At 51.4% G+C, this 21,760-nt stretch overlaps 1 protein-coding gene across 1 annotated transcript in view; it reads left to right on the top strand.

The window, feature by feature from the left end:
• Window positions 1-1,842: 1,842 nt before the first annotated feature.
• LOC125344994 (TBC1 domain family member 9-like) overlaps window positions 1,843-21,760 on the top strand; it is a gene marked incomplete at its 3' end in the record, with an annotated part of 47,081 nt that continues 27,163 nt past the window's right edge. The window contains 1 exon segment of the mRNA XM_048337251.1: window positions 1,843-2,003. Coding sequence (XP_048193208.1) covers window positions 1,874-2,003 — 130 coding nt within the window.

Below are 21,760 nucleotides of genomic sequence, written 5' to 3' on the forward strand. Positions count from 1 at the left end.
TGAATGTTGTTAAGTCTTCAGAAGCTTGGAGACCTTCCTTTATAGCTCCCCCTCCCTTTTTTTTTTTTTTGTCCTCAAAACTTAGAATGTAATAGGCACTTACTTATTTTATTTTGAATGGATGAATGGATGAGCAAATGCACGAACCGTACAAGAAAACAGTATTTGGGTGTGAATGGATCAAAAGGGGCTGAGCTAAATTTACCGTGCAGAGCCAGTGTGGAGAATTTGGTGTCAAGCCACCAGTGTGAGCAGGTGAAGAGCCCTCGAGTTGGCCAGTTTCTACTGGTAACTCAACGCCTGTCATCCTGGCTATCTCAAGAGTCTGAGATCTGAGGCTTGCAGTTCAAAGCCAGCCCAGGCAGAATAGTCCATGAGACTCTTCTCTCCAATTAACCACCGGAAAGCTGCAAGTGGGCGCTGTGGCTCGAAGTGGTAGAGTGCTAGCCTCGAGCAAAAAGAGCTCACGGACAGTGTCCAGTCCTGAGTTCAAGGCCCACGACGGCAAAATAAAACTCTCAAAGGACAGTATCGCAGCATTCTGTAGAGGCACCCACCCCACCCCCGGGGTTTATACAGTGAAAGACTATCTGCGAAAGCACTCCAACAATATCAAAGTGATGCACATACGCTGTCAATTTCACATATTGTGGTTTATATATCTTGGTTATTTATTTGCAGATTTGGTGATGGAAGGCTCAGGTGCTGTGGTTTCAGGTTGTGTTTTTTTTTAATGTACAGCCTTGGGGCAAAACATCCCCAAAGCCTACTGTTTCCTAAACAAGCCCATCATCAGCTGGGTGGCGCGGTGGCGCACACCTGTAATCCCAGCTACTCGGCCGGATGAGACAGGAGGAACCCAACATTAAGGCCCCGGCTCCTGAATCATGAGATGATCTGTAGGGTGAGGCAAAGGGAGCCTTGGGTTCCTTGGAAAGCGTTCAGGGCCGGGTGCCCCCAGGTGCGGTGGCATCCCGGTTAGATGGCGCGAGTGGCCGTTATCCCCAAATACCCGAGCCCGGGTGACGCCTAAGGATCAGACGCGTACTTAGACCAGGACCCCCGCGGTCCCCTCTGACAGGGGTGGGGGTCCCCCGCCCCGCCCCCCCATCTCCCGGGCCAGCGACTGCGACCCCAAGGACGGTGGCTGAGAACCGTGCCCGGCCGGGTCGGTCAGCCGTGGGCGCCGCCCCGCCCCGCGCGCGCCCCGGGCGCCCCACCAGGCGGGCCGGGCCGCGGCGTGGGTGCGCGGGGCCCGGCGCTCGGCTCCCTCCCCGGGGTGAGCGGGGAGGGGGGGGAGAGGGCGGGGGGGGCCGGGGTGACGTCATGCGCTCGGCGGGGCCGCCGGCTGACAAGGGCCCGGGCGAGGGGCGGGGCCGGCCGCGCGCACCGCCGGCCCCGGGGACGCGGGGAGCACCGGCGGCCGCCTCCCACCTCGGGCTGCCGGGAAGAGGAGGGGCGTCCGCCGCCAGCCCTCCCCGCCCGCCTCCCCCCTCCCCTCCCGCGCCCCCCCGCCCGCGCCCTCCCTCCCGGGGGCAGCCGGGCCGGCTCCGGTGAGCCGCGCTGTCGTCATCCGCTCCGCCGCGTCCCGCGCGCCCTTGCAGCCGGGGAGCCCGGGACCCGCCGGGGGCCGAGGATGCTGCGGCCGCGCCCGCGCCGCGCCCCGCCGTCCCCGCCGTCCCCGCCTCCACGGCGGCGGCCCGGGGCGCCCGGTGAAGCGGCCCGGGGGGCGCGGGGCGGGGCGGGGCGGGGTGGGGGGGCCCGGGGAGCGCGTGCGCCCGGGCGCGGAGGGAGTGCGCGCCCGTCCGCCCGCCGTCCGCCCGCCCGCCCGGGGGATCGGGCCCGCGCGCGGCCCCTTTGTGCGGCCGCGGCCATGTGGGTGAACCCCGAGGAGGTGCTGCTGGCCAACGCGCTGTGGGTCACCGAGAGGGCGAACCCCTACTTCATCCTGCAGCGGAGGAAGGGCCACGCGGGCGACGGCGGCGGCGGCGGCGGCCTGGCAGGTAAGCGGGGGGCGGCGGGGAGGGGGACCCCGGGGCGGCCTCGCCGGGGCTGGGCCGGACCCCGCCGGGCGCCGGGCGCGGTGGGCGCTGCGCACGGGGACGGGGACGGGTGCGGGGTGCGGGGTGGGGGCGCGGGAGCCCCGTGCGCCATGGCGCGCGCCCTCCCCGCCGGCCGGCGAGCGCGGAGACCCGGGGACCGGGCGGGAGGCGGAGGGCCGCGCCCCGCGCCCCCGCTGACCGGGCCGGGCACCGGGCACCGGGCCTTTTGTTCCCGGAGGAGCCGGGGTGGCCGTGCCCGACGCGGCGGGGAAGGAACCAGGCGGGGAGCTGGGACCCCCGGGCGGCCCCCGGGGGGGGGGGGGTGGACCGCGAGCCCCGCGCGCCTCCCAGCCGCTTCGGCCGGTAAACAGGATCCACCGGGTCACTGCTTTCACCGGCCCCCCGGTTACGTCTCGGACCTTTATTCATCAAGCCACCGGAGCCGGGATGCCCTGTCACTCCCGATCAGAAAAACATCCACCCTCGGACCCCCGATCTCCAGTAGCACCGTATTGGAAAGAGCTTCCCCGCGAGCCCAGCGGCCGCCCGCGCGCCCCGAGGACGGTGTTGAACCCACAGCCGGGGAGGGCAATCGGACCTCCCCCTCCCCTCCCTTCCCCACCCCCGGCCACTCCGGAGGAGCACCGTCGGGAAGAGCTAGGTGTTCCTTCCGGAGGAAAAGTTAGGGGAGATAGCTTAACAAAGAAACAAGCGCAGCGAAGAGGGGAGGAGGAGGAGGAGGAGGAGGGCTTGGGACCTGACCGCGGGGGGGGGGGGGGGGGGGACTCGCCGTGTCAGCCCCCCAGGAGCCCTGATTCCTGATACGAGGTGCGTTTCATTGTGATCATGTGTATAAACTAGTTTTCTCAAGATTGGAAACCCAGGGTCGCATGGTGCGGAATAGACTGACAGGTTACAAAGGTTCTGTTAGTAGTGCCTTGGCTGACCTGTTGTTAATCCGATTTTTTTTGGTTTTTACACGTTCCTACCATAGAAGGGAAATCTGTACAGAATTTGCCTGTTCCTTTTTCTCTTATGAGTTATCTAGCCATAGCCCATGGGCAACGTGTATTTCCACTATTGGGAATCAATCTAGTTCAGCCTTCTTGAGACCTAGTACAATGTATAAAGTACAGAGTGTCACCACCGTGCGTGACAGTCATTTCCTGTTGGCGTTAACCTCTGATACTGGAAACTACTAAGTGTTTCATCCTCATTCTCTCTCTCTCTCTCTCTCTCTCTCTCTCTCTCTCTCTCTCCTTCTCCCTCTGTGTGTGTCTGTCTCTGTGTGTGTGGGTCTGTCTTTCTCTCTCTTTCTCTGTGTGTCTGTCTCTCTCTCTGTGTGTCTCTGTCTCTCTGTGTCTGTCTGTGTGTGTCTCTGTCTCTCTATCTGTCTCTGTCGCTCTCTCTGCAGTAGGAGGTAGACATAGCAGGGCTCTGGAGCCCCCTTTTCCTATTTCACATTTCTATTGTTTGGTTCCTATTGATTCAGAGTCTGACTCTAGCCCACCTTAGAATCCATGTCATTGATGACTTATAAGAGGGGTAAAATTATACCACAGCAATTGCCGCTGTTATTTCTAGAACATTTGGAATTATCTCCCCGAGTGCAAATATTCCTACCAACTAAAGCTATTTTCAACCAACAGAGGTAAAATATTTGGTCTGGTAGATTTCTACCACGTCAAACGTGGCAGGAACACTTTAGAAAGCTTCGTGCTGTGTTTAAGTATATCCCAAGCCTAATGAGAGATCACTTGATTTGCTTACTAACTTGACAAATCGTTAATAAGGATTTGTCGGTGACTTTTAAAGTGCCACTGTCATGAAGCTCACAGGTGGATGAAATGGTCACCTCAATGAGCACAGAGCTACTGGGTCCCTTCAAAAACCCTACCTAGGTAGTGCACACGAAGGCTTTAGAGAAAAGACCACTTAGAAAGATGGAGGCTGCATTCTCAGAGTACGGAAAGTCAGAGCGGCAAGGAGATGTGGCTAGCCTGGGCCTGAAAATCACAGTGAGGTTACTGGGATCCAAGAAGGGCGGAGCCAAGAAGGAGGAGCCTGGGCCGGAAGCTGCGGCCACCTGTGGAGTTTCCACAGCACCAGGGGTGCACATGCATGCTCCCCGGCTTCTCTTCTCCTGCCCTCCCAGCTTCTGCCATTACCCACAGACCGGGAGGAAGCTAGGTGGGCAGGGGCCCTGGTCAGGTGGTCCCTCAAGACCCACCTCCCATAGACGGATCTGGGAGGTGCAGCCCACTGAAATGACCAGTGCAGACCTCCTGGGGAGAGAAACGCGCTGTTAGCCCCCCCCCCCCATAGGGCTAGGGGTTGCCGTGGGGGCCAAGGAAAGCTGACCGAGTAAATGGCAAGTGACTGAGAAGCAAAGGAAGAGCTCGATGGGTCGTGAGAGAGGAGAAAGGACAAGTGTGGGATTGCCCAGAAGAGCTCAGGATTCTTCTATCCTAGGTGGACCAAGGCAGGCCAGGTGCAGTCAGCTCGTGGATGGTGACAGACACACAGGGGAAACCTGTCTCCCAGGTCAGCCCTGTGTCTGGTTCCTGGTGCCCCGTGTGTGTGTGTGGGGGGTGGCTCTGTCGGAAGCTGTGCGGAACAATGCAAACAGTGCAGAAAGAAGTAAGCCGTTCTGTTCTGGATTGGAAACAATGTTGGGGACGGGGGCCATGGAGCATTCTGTTATAATGCATTTGATTCGTTTAACCCCTTGTCACCGAGGTTTCACACACACCGATAAGGGTACCGCAGACAATGAGGTGCCGATTGAACACTTTGCAACCCACACGAAGATTTTTAATGATCAGACAGTATGAGCGCCCTCCCAAGGGCCCCTGGGGGCTCAGCCAGTTTCTCCACTCCCTCCTCCAGGGGTAAAAGCTGTCCTGGTTGATAGTCCGTCAACGCTTCCTCGGTTTTGCTTTCAGTCCTACACACACACACACACACACACACACACCACACACACACACACACACAGAACATATTCCTAACACAGTATTTTGGCTTTGATATTTTTGTTTTGTTGGACACAGGAATGAGATGGAATCGTTGAGTGCGTTTGCTGTGTGTGGATTCTTTAGCTGCGCTTCCGTGTGGGGTAGAGAATACTTCCGGACTTGCTGGTTGGTGTGTACCGGCCTACTGTGTCTTCTCCGTTTCCTTGGTGACTTTCGGATTGTCATCTGGGGCACGGTGGGGGCGGTGGCTATTCAGGCTACGCAGGGGATTGATTCATGGTGCCTGGACCGCGCGGTTCTATTGGGCCCTCTCTGTGAGGACAGCGTGAGTGGGTAATCTCCAGCGGTTTCGGATGTGGTTGTACCAGACCCCACCACAGCAGGTGGGAGTGGCCCGGCGTCGTTAGCATCAGTGAGTTTAGCCTCTGTGCGGGTAGCGTAGGAATACCCCAATGTGAGGTTGCTTTGTAGCGTGGGTGCGTCCCTCGTTAGTGAAATGTGTGGTGGGATCTTCATTCTCCAGCTTGCCTGTTCAGCCCCACACTGAGAACAGAGGATTTAAAATAATATAATAATAATAATATCCAAATCTTTTATATAAGATGTTTGGCATGTCCTATGCAGTGTCTTTCTCTACTGTAAGGATTTAAGGATTGCTTCTATATTATTTCTTGAAACTTTATAGTTAGAGGACATAACCAAAGATGGAGCTGGTTTTGCATTTTGTGCAAAATCCGAAGTGTGGTTTCCTTCATATGCTGTTAGATTTCAGCACGCTTTGAAATGTCAACTTTAAAAGAATGTTGTTATGTTAGAAATGTGTTTGAATACCACGGTGTTTGGAGCGTGAACTTCACGGAGATGTCAGAGAGAAGAGGCACGTTTGTCTGGCTGGGCATTGCTAACCTAGTGATCCAGCATCGGAGACGAACTTCCAAGCATTTAGAATAAAGTCGTATGATTATAGACCAGGGAGCAAGGAAGCGGGCGGTTTCATCTGAGCTAGAATGCTGACCTGGCCAGGAATGTCACTTTTTACACCCGTGAAGACCTCCAGAAGTAGGAAACATTTGTGTTTGGTAACTACACAATCAGTGATCTCCCTGACTGGGGGTGGGGGTGGGGAGATAGCAATGTTGTTATTGTTGTTGTCTTTTTTTTTTTCTTTTTCGATTTTTACTTGCTCTTTGGGTGTTCATTAGAGGTAAAAGACTTTCCTGCCCAGGCTGGCTTTGCACTGGGGTTCTCAGATCTCAGCCTCCCGAGGAGCTAGGATTACAGGTGTGAGCCCCCAGCGCCAGCTTTGGCTTTGACTGGGTTTCTGACACCTCCTGGCCCGCCAGTATCAGTTCACCGCCCAGCGCGTGGCCGCTGCAACCGCCTCCCGTCCGCTTTCTCCTGGCTCTCCACTGCAGAGATCCCATTAAACACTGGCATCTGGGCGAAGGTGACTCTTCCCAGCATTTGGGTGCAAGGAGCACGAAGCCAGGAGAATATCTCAGGAGGTGATCTGTGCACAGGGCCTGCCCCGCGCCTGCCTTCTGGGTCCCATCTCCCTAAAACTTGCCTGGCAGAATTTGCTAGAGCGAAGGTGAGAGAGAACTAAAGGGCTGATCTCTGCTTACACTTTAAACAAAGGTGAACTCTGATTATCTCGTCCTGTTTGCTTTTGTTTTGTTCTGTTTTTAGTGGCTTACTTGCCTTTAACACCCTTTCTTCCTTTCTTTCTTTTTTCTGTATAGGCACCGGGACTTGAACTTAGCACCTTGAACTTTCACTTAGCTGTTTCGCTCGTAGCTGGTACTCTACCACCTGAGCCACACCTCCGTTTCCTTTGTATTTCTTGCAGTGGGGCCCTCTCTTTGTAGCCTAGGTTGCCCTGGAACTTGGAATCCCTCTACCTCGGCGTCCAGAGTGGTGGATTACAGGCATGAGCCTCTTACACTTGGATACCATTATTCATTTCTTTATTTGGCGTTGGACATTGAGCCATTTCCTTGTACTTGTTTGCAAGGCAGGTGTTCTACCACTGGGCTGTTCCCAAACCAATGCTTCTTCTTTATGAAGGAAACTCAGTAGTACCAACGAATTGTTAATATCTGTCATGGTCGAGAAACTAGTTTTTAACGGAAAACAAACTGGACACACATATCATCAAATCGCTCCCATTAATCTCGTTTTCTGACCTTTAAATACCGTTGCTCCAATGAAAATTATAAAATACATTATTTCTGGAAATGTAATACATTTTCCAGTCTTCTATGTGGTATAAAATTTAGTTTCAAGATAGTGTTGTCGATGCACAATCTCATTTTCGAAGCGTGGGGAGTGGGGAGGGTATCCAAGCAGTGGTTGCTAACGTCTGAAATCCTCCTGGGGTTCAGCAGTTGTGCAGAGCCCTGTGCAAGCCACACTAGCGCAGCTTTCAGAACAACCCGGGTCCACGCGCAGATTCTCCTTCCCGTGGTGCTGAGGATGTACTGGCATCTTAAATTTACACGGGCATAGGATTTTTATAGATGCCCAGGGTTGTTTTTATCCTTGACTTAAGTCAATTAGATCCTCATTTTAGACCTGCAATGCTACGGTAGGGGGCGTGGGGGGGGCAGAACTTACAAGACGCATAGTAAAGGCGGTCCATCTCCTAGGGGACAATCTTCTTTGAAAAGGACCCTAGGGGTATTGTGCAAACACAAGAGGAAGGCTGGCGAGAACACATGTGCCTACTTGACATCACTTATGACAGCGCTCCGTCAAGTGTCCTGGGTATCGCTTGCTGCGGATTCCGGTTGCGGTGCCATGGTTTGACCGCTTGTGCCGGCGGTCATGTGAACCGCCATCTTTGTGGAGTGGAAGGAGCTCGGTCCTGCAGTCCCCGCTCTGTGTGACTGTGCTGCTTAACGTCTTTGAGACTGTTTCTCAAAGAAAATGCTGCCTCTGGAAAGTGTGGTGGGGGGGTTCCTCAGGTTTATCTTGAGGGTCAAGAAAGGCACTGGAAGCTCTTCTGAAAGCAAGAAGCACTGGTCAGCTCTGGTGGGTGAGCAGGCAGGACTCTGTTCTCAGAAGGGGCTCTCTTTGATCATGTTTCCTTGTATATTCAACCAACAAAGCAACGGTGACAGCAGCAAGGCCCCAACCCCCCCCTGCCCCCCAGAAGCCTGCAGCCAATAACAGCTCCACATACAGGGACAGACAGTCCTTCGGGAGGAGGGAGGAAATAGGGAGGGATGAAGGTGGGAGAAAAGGAGAAAAAAAACATTGGTGATAGTAACTATTTGAGATAGTAAGTTGCCAAGACAACTGCGTTATTTATGAATCTAGATAAAAGCGAATGATTCTTTCTTTGGAAATAGAAAAGTGCATTCTCTGTATATCGCACACCTAGGGCCAAACGGAAGGCCTAGGCCTGTCCCCAGATGGCCCGTTCCTTTCCACTCCATGTCCTTCGTTAGGATTTCCTGGTGACAGTCAAAGCAGGAAGTGGAGCGCTCGCCACCTGCCGGTGGTCTGCAGGCCGTTCCTCTAGCCTGCCCAGGTACAAGCCGGCGGACTCGGGCTCCGGAGAAGCAAGTGTGCGTCCGTCCGTCAGCGAGAAGGGAATGCCGCCTAGTTGAATGATGGGGTATGCTATCGTTGGTTGAAATGAGCAGGCATCGAACGGTGTCAGACTTGCAAACCTCTCCAAACAGAAGGATCTAGAAAAAAAAAATCCCTTGAGAGATTTCACTGGAAATATTTGGTTTCCTTGGACAAGCCTGGGCCTGACACCAGCTAAATAAAGGAAGGATTAGAACCAGGATATTTAATAACGCCTGGTATTTGAAAATCAAATAATCATCTGGAAAGGGAATGAAGACGGAGAGACCGCAGGAGAGCTGTAGTACTGTAGGGTGCTACCTCTGTTGTGAAGGTCGGTTTTCCGAATTATTAAACACTTAGGAATGTTCTTATTGCACGCAAAAGACCTTTCCCAAGTATGCTGAAATATACCCTTTATTTCTCTGTCCTCGATAGAGACATGATTTATAGCTAGTAGAGATATGGTTGGCCACAGTGAACAATGATTATGATTTTTTTTTCCGGCAGTGGTTGTAGTGTGTGTGTGTGTGTGTGCGTGCGTGTGTGTGCGTGCGTGTGTGCACGTGCATTCATATTATGGCTTGAATTCAGGGCCTCATTCTATCAAGTGGCTTACTTGCTCACAACTGGTCCTCTACCACTTGAGCCATGCCTTCCGTCTGGCTTTTTTTTTGCTGGCTAATCGGAGAGGCCATCTTGCATACTCTTCGGTCCAAGCTGGCTTCAAACCAAGCTCCTCCTTGTCTGGAATTATTTTGAAGTACGTAGAGCTCCAGGTGATAAACACAGACACACTCGGCTCCCCTGAGTGGGGGGACCCCAGGAGAGATGGGGGACCTGGGAAACTGGAGGTAGTTGTGAGGGGCGACTCGTTACACTTACAGTTGCACTGTAGGGTGGGGGGTGGGGTGTCACCTGACTGATACAGGTGATTATAATTTACTAATGCAAGCACTGTATTGATTCATCCTTACGCAAGTGACTATAATTTACAAATAAATGTATGCTGCTGGCTGGGCTGTATCATTAGGAGTGTTATTCATCCACTGTCTCTGAGATTAGCCCTTACACGTTCCTGACTCAAAGAATCACACTTGCCACAGAAAACCTGGTTTCCTGCTGGCAGCGAAGCATAGGCCGGCCAGTTGCTGCCTCTCCTGCCAAGGGAGGCTCTTGAACCATGTGAGTTCTGTTTGTGAACTGGTTTTAACTGGTTGGTAAGCGCGTGGCTGGTGTACTGATTTCAGATGCTGTGAAATGAGACCTGGACATCTCAGCCGTTGAGCAATTAAACAGTAACCATGTTCTAATTGAGAAAGAGGGCATGATTTCCCAGAAGTGCCCTGATCCTTCTTGGGAGATCTTACATTAGTATCTGAAGGTCGATCAAGGCAGAACGATAGGCGCAGCTTTGCATACATTTGCATCTGTACGGAGAAAGCTCTTCGCGTCTGGCTTTCCCGGCAATACCTGTGACAGGTCTGCTAGGAGGACTGACGGCTAGCTGCCCAGGGAGACTCGCTGTCCCAGAAGTCAGTGCGAGGTTAAAGGTACCATCCCCCCTGCACCTCTAAACCACTTCCCTCTAGAATCACGGTCCATTCCGTATTACACGTTACTTACACATTTATCGGTACTCTGTTGGGTTTGTATTTCTCCTGGAACTGGCCCGAGGGACAGAAGCCTAGTGGTTAACGAGTGTGGACTCGTGTTTAGCGCTCCGGCCTGAGACGATGCCATCCAGAGCATCATGCACGGAGGAGAAGGTGTTCGTGTCTGAGTTTTGCCACGGGAAGCTCAGTCTCCCCCAGCCGGAGCCCACTACCTGTCTTTTTAATCCCAAATGAGCGTCTCGTTTTCAAGCTCGCTTGAGTTGAAATGAATTGAGCCTCCCTGCCACTGGTCTTGTTACCTATGAGATGAGGATGATGAACACAGGCCTGAAGAACGGGTTCTGGTGACTCACACGTGTTATGCTAGCTACTCAGGAGGCCGAGAGCTAAGGATCGATGGTGGTTCAAAGGCAGCAACGTCTGTCTGGGCCTCTCTTATCTCCAGTAAGCCTGAAGAGGAGGTATGGTAGAACACTAGCCTTGGGGTGAAAAAGCAAGCGAAAGTGTGAGGCTCTGAGTTCAAGCACCAGCACTGGTACAAAGAAAAGTAAAAGAAAAAGAAAGAAAAGCAAGTAGCTGCAGTATGTTGGGGAAACAGAGAGGAGTGGAGAATAAAGGAGATCTGGCTTTGAGACCAAACTGCACAGCTTTAGCTTTCCCAGAGTTATAAAGTGAGAAAAATATGTATTTCTTGGGACTTCTATGAATATAAAATTAGCAATGAACCTGAACACATTAGGTACTCTCCAACTATTTGGTGAGCTTTTTCTTTCTTGTTCTTTGGTTGGATTGTATTGTCATTATTTTCTTGAGACAGAATCTTGCTGTACAGCCCAAGCCGGTTTTGAACTCACGATTCTCTTGTCTCAGCCTCCAAACCCCTGCTGGGATTACAGGTGTGTACCATGCCTGGCTGTTTGATGTTTGGGGGTTATTGGAGGGGGGGTGGGGACAGGGGTGGAGTTGGGTATGTGTGTTTTGATTTTTACTGTGGAGTCGCTCGGGCTTTTAGCCAATGTTCGTTGAGACAGGCGCCAGATTGGAAAACATTTGCCCTTTTGTGAATCAGTCATTTTGATGGTTCCAGACTTGTTGGGGTTTTTTTTTTTGGAGTAGTGAATCCCATTTTGTCAGTGAGACTCCCATAATAATGACTAGCCCTAATCACACGCGTCATTAGCCGGGCATTTCGTGAGAGCCCCGCCCCGTGTGGCCGCTCACTTGATGGACACACCATCCCTGTAGACCGCACCGACGTGACGGTGGAGGAGAGCGCCCAGCCGGAGCCTGGGCAGCCAGTGTGTGAGGCGGCGGCCATGTCTCTTCCTGATTGCTTTCCCTCATGCACCTGTGGAACCGGAGATGCCAGATGCGATGGCTTGCGGTGTCGAGTGAGAACGTAGCCGGCCATCTTTGGATACGTGGCAGGGGTTGTTAAACAGGTTCGTTGATAATATGCAGGGACTGTCGAGTTGCTTGGAACCGTACGGGGCTCTTTGCACGTTTGGGGGAGGCCCATGGTTGTTCCAGTCGTAAGCAGGTCTGTTTGTACCCCCATTTGGGGTGGAAAGTATTCATTGCTCACATCCATTACCTGTGGAGTCAGAGCTATGCCACTTCTGTGCATCAGTGGTGCTTTATTGCATGCGTGAGGGTCAGATATGCAACACGGTGGCATTGGCTGGCAGACAGGCATGATATGGGCATGGCCATTAGATTCTTAATTTTGGTTTTGTTTTAAGTGCTGGCTGTGGGGCTTGATCTCAGTGCCTGGGCACTGTTTCTGAGCTTTTCTGCTCAAGACTAGCACGCTACCGCTTGAGCCACAGCTCCTTTGGTGGCTGATTGAAAAAAAAGAAAGTCTCAAGGATGTTCCAGCCCAAGCTGGCTTCCATCTTCAGATCCCAGCCTCCTGAGTGAGAATCACAGGCATGAGCCCCTGGCACTCGGCTATCAGAGTCTTTCTGTTTGTCAAGGTGTCTTTGGAAGTTGTCTGATTTGCCCTGAGTCGAACAGCTGAAGTAGAGGAGTTTTGCTGATCAGGTCCCCAGTGAAAGACCTGAGGCTAGCGGGGAGGCCACAGTTGCTGTAATAGGGGGACAGGAATAGCTGCTCGTGATACTTCGATGTAGACTTCAGTATGTGAAGGGCTGAAGTCAGTGCTTTATCGGCGTGGGAATCAAAGGCTGAAGGCAGGAGACAAAACGGGATGCTGTAGCTTGGTCTTAAATGTCCCCCCAGAGGCCCACGTACTGAAGTCTTTGGTGCTGGAAAGTTTGGAAAGTGGTGGAATCTTTAAGAAGTAGGTCCAGGTGGACGGACGTTGGGTCCTTGGGAGATTGCCTATGAAATCGGGGGGTAAAGGGATCCTGGCTCCTCCCTCTCTCCCAGCATTAGTGAAATCTCTTTAAACTGTGAACATGTATGCAAACCGTGCGTCGTATTTCTGAAAACAAAAACAACACAACAGATTAGCTAGTCTGTCTTTCCCACATTACTTGTCTGAGAACTTAGGGATCTTCCTCCTTCATCTGTAGCCATACTACAAATAGGCCCAACGCCATCTGATTTTGGAAGCTAAGCAGGATTGGACCTAGGTATGGTTGGGTGAAATTTTGCTCTGTTTGCCCTGTAATGTATTTGGATGTTTGAACCAATTGGCTGTACTACTACTACTACTCAAACCGTATATAATGTGAGCCCGAGGGCTTTGCCCATACTAGGCAAGCGTGCTACCATGGAGCTGCGCTCCAGCCCTTCAAAACACTATATAAAAATTTAAAACAAATTGTGACTATATCAAAGGTTCTCTTTGTTGAAAAATCTTCGAATCCCCCTCAAATGTGGAGGCTGAGCTCTCCTGTCCAGAACAGCCGAGGGTCCTTCTTTGCCCATGCTTCTTTTCTCGGGTATTTCCCCAAATTTGAACTACGGGACCTTGGAAGTAGAAACACGCTCACCAAACGGTTGCCTGAAATGATGTTAATGAGCAACACACAAATCCAAACACCACTTCTTCATGATCCAAGCTTCTGTGCAACTGTCAAACCAGACTACATTCCGCAGGCTACACACAGCAAAACTAGAAGGCCAGTTGAAGTCTGCCACGGCCACATTCATTTCTTGTGGAAAGACGAAACCGTGTTGCCGACATAAATTATCACCTGGATTAGGAATATTGTACGGTGGCATTCACATGGCCCAAATTCTCTGGGCTTCGGCACCATGCTTTCTGTTGTGCAGTGTAATTACCACCATCTTCTCTAGTCAAGTTCAGGAGACCCTGGTTCCACGTGCTGTCAAATATCTGTCATTCTCTGACCCCAACCTATCCTTTGCGTATCCAAGCTGCCTCTGCCATTTCCCAATGGCTCATTACAACTACAATGGAACAAACACAACCACGCGTCTGTAGTGCCAAACCAAACACTCAAATTGGGTGTCCGAAGGCAGCCAAAAGGTAGCGAGTGTGACAACCCAGAATAAGCCTTGCATTGCTATTTTGTTAGTACTATTAACATTCTAGGAAGTGGCGCTGTGGCTCAAGCGGTAGAGCGCAAGTCTTGCTCGCGAAGAGGCTCCGGAACAGCACCCAGGCCCTGAGTTCAAGCCCCCAGCCTGGAAAACAAATGACCAGTACTATTAACATCCTAATAAAACTGAACATAGAAGGAACTTAGACTCGAAGGTACGCCCGGAGCACTGGCTAGCTGTTCAGAGCCTCCTCACAGGTGAAAGGTCATCAAAGCCTCTCTATTCACTGCCCCGGTGGAAGACTCTGTCCTTGGCCTATTTTTGAGGCCTCTGAGAGTCTGACCCTGTGTCTCCTGGGTTTACCCTCACCTCGAATTCTTAGAATCATTGCCCACAGCTGGGGGTAGCCCCGGCCTCCTCTGTGCCTGCTCCAGGCTCAAACCTCCATCAGATGGCGATGACGTCATCTCGAACCGTCTACAATGAGAATGTGGACATAGTCTCAGGACATAGTCCCACGTCAGCCCCCATAGCATCTTCCACGGGGCTCGTAGACCTCAGTGCACATTTCAAAGCCTCTTTTCATTAAATCTCAACAAAACCCAAGAAACTGATCTACTGAACAGCTGTTCAGAGTCTTAATGAACCGAGTTCACTCTGCAGTGCGGGGAAGATGCAACCATGTTTTGCATCCTCAGTGTCTTTCTGTGATAACCACCCAACATCTGTTTGATGGGATGAATACGTGAAGGATGAATTATTAACATCAGAGCCTGTTAAAATGACGCACACTGGTAGACGGAGCACTTGGTCTTTCTATAGCGTCTCTAGCCTCTCTCTTTAATTGTGCCGAACCAGGATTACTACCCTTTACTGATTAAAATCTTTCTCTGCAGAAGATGCTCTTTAAAGCCCTGGTTCAGGAGGAAACTCAGTGTTGAGTTTCCATGTATATTTATCTCGAAGCATCTGCAGGTGCAGTATAGAGACATTCTGGTACCTGGCCAATTGCCAAGGCTAAAGTAAGAGCAAGTACCTGAAAGTGAGTGGGGTGTCAGTGATGTGCACTTTACACACACGTCAGATACCGCGCTGATCATCCGTCAGGAATGTAGACCAGAATCCAACAGAGGGGGGGAAAGAAGCAAGCTCGCCCTCAAATCCAGACAACTTCAAATGGGAGAGACAGCAGTGCTCACAAAGCTGTCAGCTCATCCCTGGTAGCCACTTCAGAGAAAGCCCAAGCCTACTTTCTGGAATGAAAACTAAACACAAGGATGCGAACACGTGTTTTTGGTGGTGTTCTGGGGCCTGCAGGAGGTCCTGGAGGCTCTGTTTTACTTCCCTTCCTGGCCTTAATTCTTACTCTTCCTCCCTTTTGGATTTTTGTCTGCCACGCAGTCTTCATTTGCCATAAGTTCATAATAAATGCTATTAATTGGTTAACTTCTCTCTCTCTCCCCCTTCCCCCCCCCCATACATTCAGGGGCTGGGGATATGGCCTAGTGGCAAGAGTGCTCGCCTCGTATACCTGAAGCCCTGGGTTTGATTCTCCAGTACCACATATATAGAAAATGGCCACAAGTGGTGCTGTCACTCCAGTGACAGAGTACTAGCCTTGAGCAAAAAGAAGCCAGGGACAGTGCTCAGGCCCTGAGTCCAAGACCCAGGACTGGCCAAAACAAAACAAAACAAAAAAACCAACTAAATATACATTTAAGGTTTCACATAACAGAATAAAGCCACCTCCCTAGTTCATGTCTGTGCTCAGCCAGTTTCTCTCTACACATGACAGCAGATAATCAGTGTGGTTCTATTCTACCCCAACTCTATCCACAAAGATTATTTTTTCTGCATCATTTTTTTAAATGAACACTACATCTTCTTGTATCAAAACATAAAATGCCACTGTTTTACTTTATTATGGCTGTGTGGTTTTCTGTTATATGACATTGTCTTCATTTACTTAAATTCCCCCCTGTTAACAGATGTTTGTTAGGTTTTTCAGACTTTTGCAATAACACTCACACTGCAAGAAGTAACCTCTACCTGGCATAAGGAATTCATGCCTACAAATCCTAGCTACTCAGGAAGCTGAAATCTGAGGGTCTCAGTTGAAGCCAGCTCAGACAAGGCAAATCGGAGAGGGTCTTATTTCCAAATAACCAGCAAAGAGCTGCAGTTGGAGACATGGTTCCAAAGGGTAGAGCTTTAGCCTTGAGTGAAAAAGCTAAGCAGGAGAGTGAGGCAGTAAGTTAGAGCCCCAGTCCCAGCACAAAATGAAGAAGAGAAGTAACCTTGTATATAACGTGTCATTTGGGTAGTGTTATGTCACGTGGAGTCCTGATTGGAAGGTGTTGGGTGTGTACACTGGGGTTTTCCCCAGGGCCTTCCCTGTGGATTTCACCCGGTTTTCGGCTCACAAATGTGTGAGGAGTGCTTGGCTTTCCAGTCTTACTAAACAGCATGTGTTACCACACTTGGATTTGTGCCATTCTGACACAGAAAATGGTATCTCAGTTGTTTGTAATTTGCATTTTTCTTTTCAGTGACGTTGAACATTTTTTTTTCATATGTGTGAGCTATTTATATTTCCATTTTTGTTAATTCTTGTTATTTCTCTTGCCCGCCCACTTTGGTATTTGCTGGTTGTACTTTTCCTTAACATCAAGAACTGTTTACACATTTGGAACATGAGCCCTTTATTTGTGATCTAACTTTCACACCTTTTTCTGGCCCCCAGAGATAATGCTGTATGTCCTAGAATGTAGTGAGAATCAAATAAGAAAATGAAGTGGGTGCCTTTTGCTCACACCTGTAATCCTAGCTACTCAAGCAGCTGAGATCTGAGGGTCATGATTCAAATCCAGGACAGTCAGGAAAGTCCTTGAGCTTGTTATCTACAGTTAACCAGCTAAAGCCAGAAGTGGAGCTGTGGCTCAAGTGGTAGAGCACCAGCCTTGAGCAAAAAAGCTAAGGAACAAGCACCCCAGCCCTGAATTCCAGCCCCAGAACTAGCACAAAACTTTAAAAAAAGAAATTTGTTTAAAGGGATCAGGATGGCTGTGGTTGCTGCTGATATTTTTATGTTGTTTTAAGGGCCAAGTTAAATGCTTGTTTGCTTAGCGTATAGAGAATATTTAAATTTCATTTTCCTCCCTGTTGTAACTAAGCCAATGAGTATTAAGGAAAACCAGCAGTGGAAGTAGAATGTGTGTGTCAGACCATTCCTGACCCCCGCCCTCCCAGAGGCCTCAGGGTTTCTACCATCTTCTTGACTGTTATGTTCGGTTTTTCAGTGCCCATGTGAAGTCCTATAGAGCCTGGCTGGGTTGAGGGCGGCCATCAGCCTTCAAGGACTACCCAGGAGGCCCTCTAAACAAACCAAAATGACAAAGAATAAGCAATTTGGGCCTTTAATACCTCCATCCATTTTTGTCTCTGTCTCTCTGTCGTCCTTCTCAATACAAATGCCAAGAAGGAAAGGTGGGTAGCATCTTGTCTGGTTTTTCTGTTCCGGGGACACATTGATTCTCTGTGGAACCTAACACTTATTCACGGTGCCACAACAACCCCAGGAAGAAGGTGACGCTCATGTTCATTCACAGAGCATAATGGTTGAAAAGCAGGCATGTGATTGCCCTTTATAAAAAGAATGTACAAGCCAGGCTCTGGTGATTCACGCCTGTAACACCAGCTACTCTGGAGGCTGAGATCTGAGGATCGTGATTCAGAGCCGGCCGGGGCAGGAAAGCCTGTGAGACTCTTATTTCCAATTAACCACCAGAAAACTGGAAGTGGTGCTGTGGCTCACGTGGTAGAGCTCTAGCCTTGAGCTGAAGAGCTCAGAACAGCGCCCAGCCCCAGGGTTCAAGCCCCATGACTGGAAAAAAAAAAAAAAAAGACTATACGCAGCCTCCATCTAAGTGTTGCACAATTACATATAAGATGGGTGAGCATCTGTGGACTTTGGTGTTTTTGGAGAGTCCTAGAACCAATGTCTAGATAAACATTTAGGGATGACTGTGGTGTGTGTGTGTGTGTGTGTGTGTGTGTGTGTGTGTGTGTGTGTGTGTGTGTCGCTCATCTGTGGTTGATGGCAGGTGCTGGTCATGCATAGTGTCAGTATCGTACTGGAGGTGTCAGGCTGTTCCATGTTGGTGACAGGGTTATAGTTAAGGAAAAAAAACAAAAGTTCCTTGGAAATGATTGTGAAACCACATTGCCAGAAATGCTTCCCCAAGCCAGTCTATTGCTTTTGATATTGCTGGTGATCTTTCCTTCGAGCTGAAGAGTTATTACCAAGCTGTTTCTAGGTCATCCTTGGAAGACGACTTCTAAGGAAATCTGCATTGGAACTAACGTATTCCACAAGGGACTCACCTACATCGGAGCTCAATGGTCCGTGCTGGAAACACACAATGACTCTAGGCACAAAGTAAAAATGTCTACGGGGCTTTGCAAAGACAAAGCACCTGGGCCTTCTTGCTTGCTTGCTTGCCTGCTTTTCCCTGCATGCCGGTGCCAGGATCTCTGTATCCTCAGGTCTTCTCTGCCCGGGTTCCTTTTCAGAGCTTTCTCTGGACCTTTGGTGCTGGTGGCGCTCACTGAACATCGCAGCCTGACGTCTCTGTGTGGGGCGTCCCTCAGCCTTGTGCGGGCTGCTGGAGGCTAGGGAAGGGCTGGGGTTCCTCCGGGACGGACGGCTGGATGGGGTGGCCACCTCCTAGCCAGAAGGAAGACTCCCATCGTCAGGCCCGGCCCGCCGCGCCCTTCCCCCCCCCCCCACCCCTGCACACAGCGCGAGTGTTAATTACACTTCTGTAGCCACTGTTTTTGTCTGTTGGGGGAATATTGGCTGCAGGGCTGGAAAGCCCGTTATTAAATGCTGGGCGCCTTGTCCTGGAACACTTGGCAGGCTGTAGTGTGGAAGGGAACACACTTGAGTTGGGCATCGCGTGTGACAAGGAGCAGAGACCGGAGCTGTCTTGAACCCAAGGACTTGGATTTGGTTATCAAGGTCAAGGTCCGTGGACGCGGCCCCCAGCCCCGAGGCGGGCGGGAAGCGAGGCCCCAGGGCGGAAGCTGCTCTCGCCTTGCACTCCATCCAGCTCTCCCAGGGCTGCCGGCCGGCGCTGTCCACGTTTGAGCTGCTCCTTTCCCTTCGTGCGGATGGCTGGCTCCCTGGACCTTTACCTCCTGTCTGGATTCGCTTCGGTGTCTGCGTTTGTCCCATCAGCCTGCCGGCTGGCGGAACCCTCCCAGGCCGCGCTGCTTCTGGACACACGCGGCGGTTCCTGCTTACGTTTCTCCGCTCAGCGTCCGGAAGGGCCCAGACTGGCCCGTCTCGGGATTTCCCAACCGGCCACCTCTGAGCTCTGCGATTTCCCTAATTGTCATCTGTGCTCAAAGGCAGCCCCAGGAAAACATGCCCGGATGTTACCCTTGGCCCCCTCCGGTAGCCCCCGCCCTCCGTGGTGCTAAGAGTCACCCATTCTTACACAGCCAGTGGCTTTACAGACAAAGCAGCAAGAGATGATTGGGTAGTTCCATCATTTATAAACTTCCATGGTAGGATTTCCGCTATAATGTTTTCTAAACCCACTATTTCTTTTCTTTCTTCCTTCCTTCTTTTCTTTCTTTTCTTTTCTTTTTCTTTTTCTTTCCCTATTTTTTTTTTTTTTTGCCAGTCTTGAGCCTTGAACTCAGGGCCTTAACACTGTCCCTGGCTTTTTTTTTTTTTTTTTTGCTCAAGGCTAGCACTCTACTTCTTGAGCCACAGCGCCACTTCTGGCTTTTTCTATATATATGTGGTGCTGAGGAATGGAACCCAGGGCTTCGTGTGTGCAAGGCAAGCACTCTACCACTAGGCCACATTCCCAGCCCTAAACCCATTATTTCTTTTTTTTATTGCTTTATTATAATGCATAAGATCGTGCATGATTATGAACACAAGGTTTTACACAGTCCCAGCAGTACGATAAATACTTTAGATTTACAATCCTAATAATCAGAAAGGTCTATGGTTTCTCCTGTAGCAATTGTAATTCCCCAAATTTAGCTAGTATTAAGAGTTAATCCTCCTAGGTGTCTCTTAAGTAACTGTGAGCACTTAATTTATACACGTCTGCTTTGGTTATAGATGCCAAGAGAGCTTATGGATTGAATAAACAGACATTTATTGATGAAGGGGGCAGAACTAACTTGATCCATTTAATTTCGTATAGCTTTTGAGTTGAGATGAGCACGTTTTTAAAACACCCAACGTCCACACGTGTGGTTAAGCAATACAGAGCTGTGTCTATGAATCCACACCATTTTTTTAACACTCATGGACTTCCTCTGCCAGGATTTAAAACGAACTCCAAGATTAAAACACGTGCCAGACGCCAGCGGCTTACGTGTTGCCATCCCCGTTGAGCAGGAGACCTCAGAATCTCAGTTCAGAGGCGTCCTAGGTGGGAAAGTTTAGGTAGCAAAAAGCCGGAAGTGGAGGTCAGGCTCCAAGGGGTCGAGCACCAGCTGTGGGTGGAAAAACCTAAGGGGGAGCAGGAGGCCCCGAGTTCAAGCACGCACACACTCCCTTGGGGCATCCCCTGTGCTCAGGGAGACGGCCTGAGCTTCCAGCCTCCCTCGCTGGCTTCAGTGTCCTGTGGAAAGCACCCTGGAATTCTCAAGAAGTTTCAGACCGAGGGACCCAATTCTCATTTAGCACGGGATTGTACACATCAGCGGGTTCTGACGGGGGAACCGAGTAAGGTAGAGAGTGCTGGGAGGTGTTGGAGCGCGTCCCGCCTGCCTTCTGCAGGAGAGGGGTGTGTGGCTTTAAGAGCTTGGCCTGCCTGGAGAATTGGAGCAGCTCCTGCAAGACCTTCCCTTCCCTCCCCTCCCCTCCCCTCCCCTCCCCTTCCCTCCCCTCTCTTTCCCGTCGCGGGGCTCTGGAGATGGGAGCTAACTGGCTGTCGCCGCAGATCAAATGCTCTCCGGATCCCAGCCTTCCTTCCCCTCCATTTGTTTCCTTAGAAACCAACCCGTGCTCGGTCTCCTGGTGTAGAAAACCTGAAAGGCACAACCTGGTTCTCCTCTTACTGCGCTTGCACTCTCGGGGGGGTCTTGCACGTGCGTGAGCGCCGCCCCCCCCCCCCCAGCTCTTTCTCTCTGCACGATGTCACGCTGCCCCCCCCAAGCCTGCTTCCCGCGTTGTAAGAAGCGAGGGGTCCGCACCAGACCCGACCCACGCCACCGAAGCCAGTGTCCCCCCGAGACAAACACATGACACCTGAGCGCTGGTGTCACCTCACCTGCGGTGGGAAAGATAACTGTGTGACTTTCCTGTGCGTAGTGAAAACAGTTGTTTCCCGTCAACCAGCTGTCGTAAGATTGAATTGGGCGGGCGCTTCGAAAGGGCGAATCCGCAAGATTCTAATCAATAGGCTCCTGAGAAAATGACTATCCTAGAGTCCCCCTGCTCCCGCCGGATGCTGTTTAAAGCATAGGGTTTAAAACGGTCCCCACTCCGCCGCTCACTCAGGAACGGCGACTGAGATTAGGCACCCCGACATAGTCTATGTACAGCGCGACGCCGGTTGAGTTTCGCCCCTCAGATCTTCCCTTTGCTGGGCTCTGCTAACTGTACCGTTGACGCTTCAGCCTCACCTCGACTGGTTTTGTGGCGGAAGGAACCGGGGAGAGACCAGAGGTCCCTCTTAACATGAAGTTAACCAAGGTCGCAGCACATGGCTTTGGGTTTCCTGAGTCCTCTTCTCTGTCCCCACGCCTCCGGACACAAACCTGCCTCAGAGGGCTGGTGAGGCTCTTCCTGCAGCCCCGGGGCCTCCAGCCCGCCCGCAGCCCAGCCGGTGCCCCAGCGTGTGGAGGGCGAGGTGGGCTCGACGCACCCAGCAGTGCCCATAGCCACCCACCCGGGGAGAGGCGCTTTGCAGAGTGCTTTCCGAGTCTCCTTGAAATCAGCATTTTTGCCCTGCAGGATGCTGCCGAGCTAATGGAATAGGTGGATGCAGAAAACAAGAGTTATTTCGGGGGCCATAATTTGGTTGAGTTCTCTCAGGCGCTC

This window comes from Perognathus longimembris, unplaced genomic scaffold (assembly GCF_023159225.1).
Source record: "Perognathus longimembris pacificus isolate PPM17 unplaced genomic scaffold, ASM2315922v1 HiC_scaffold_5071, whole genome shotgun sequence".
In the NCBI taxonomy this organism is placed as follows: domain Eukaryota; kingdom Metazoa; phylum Chordata; class Mammalia; order Rodentia; family Heteromyidae; genus Perognathus; species Perognathus longimembris.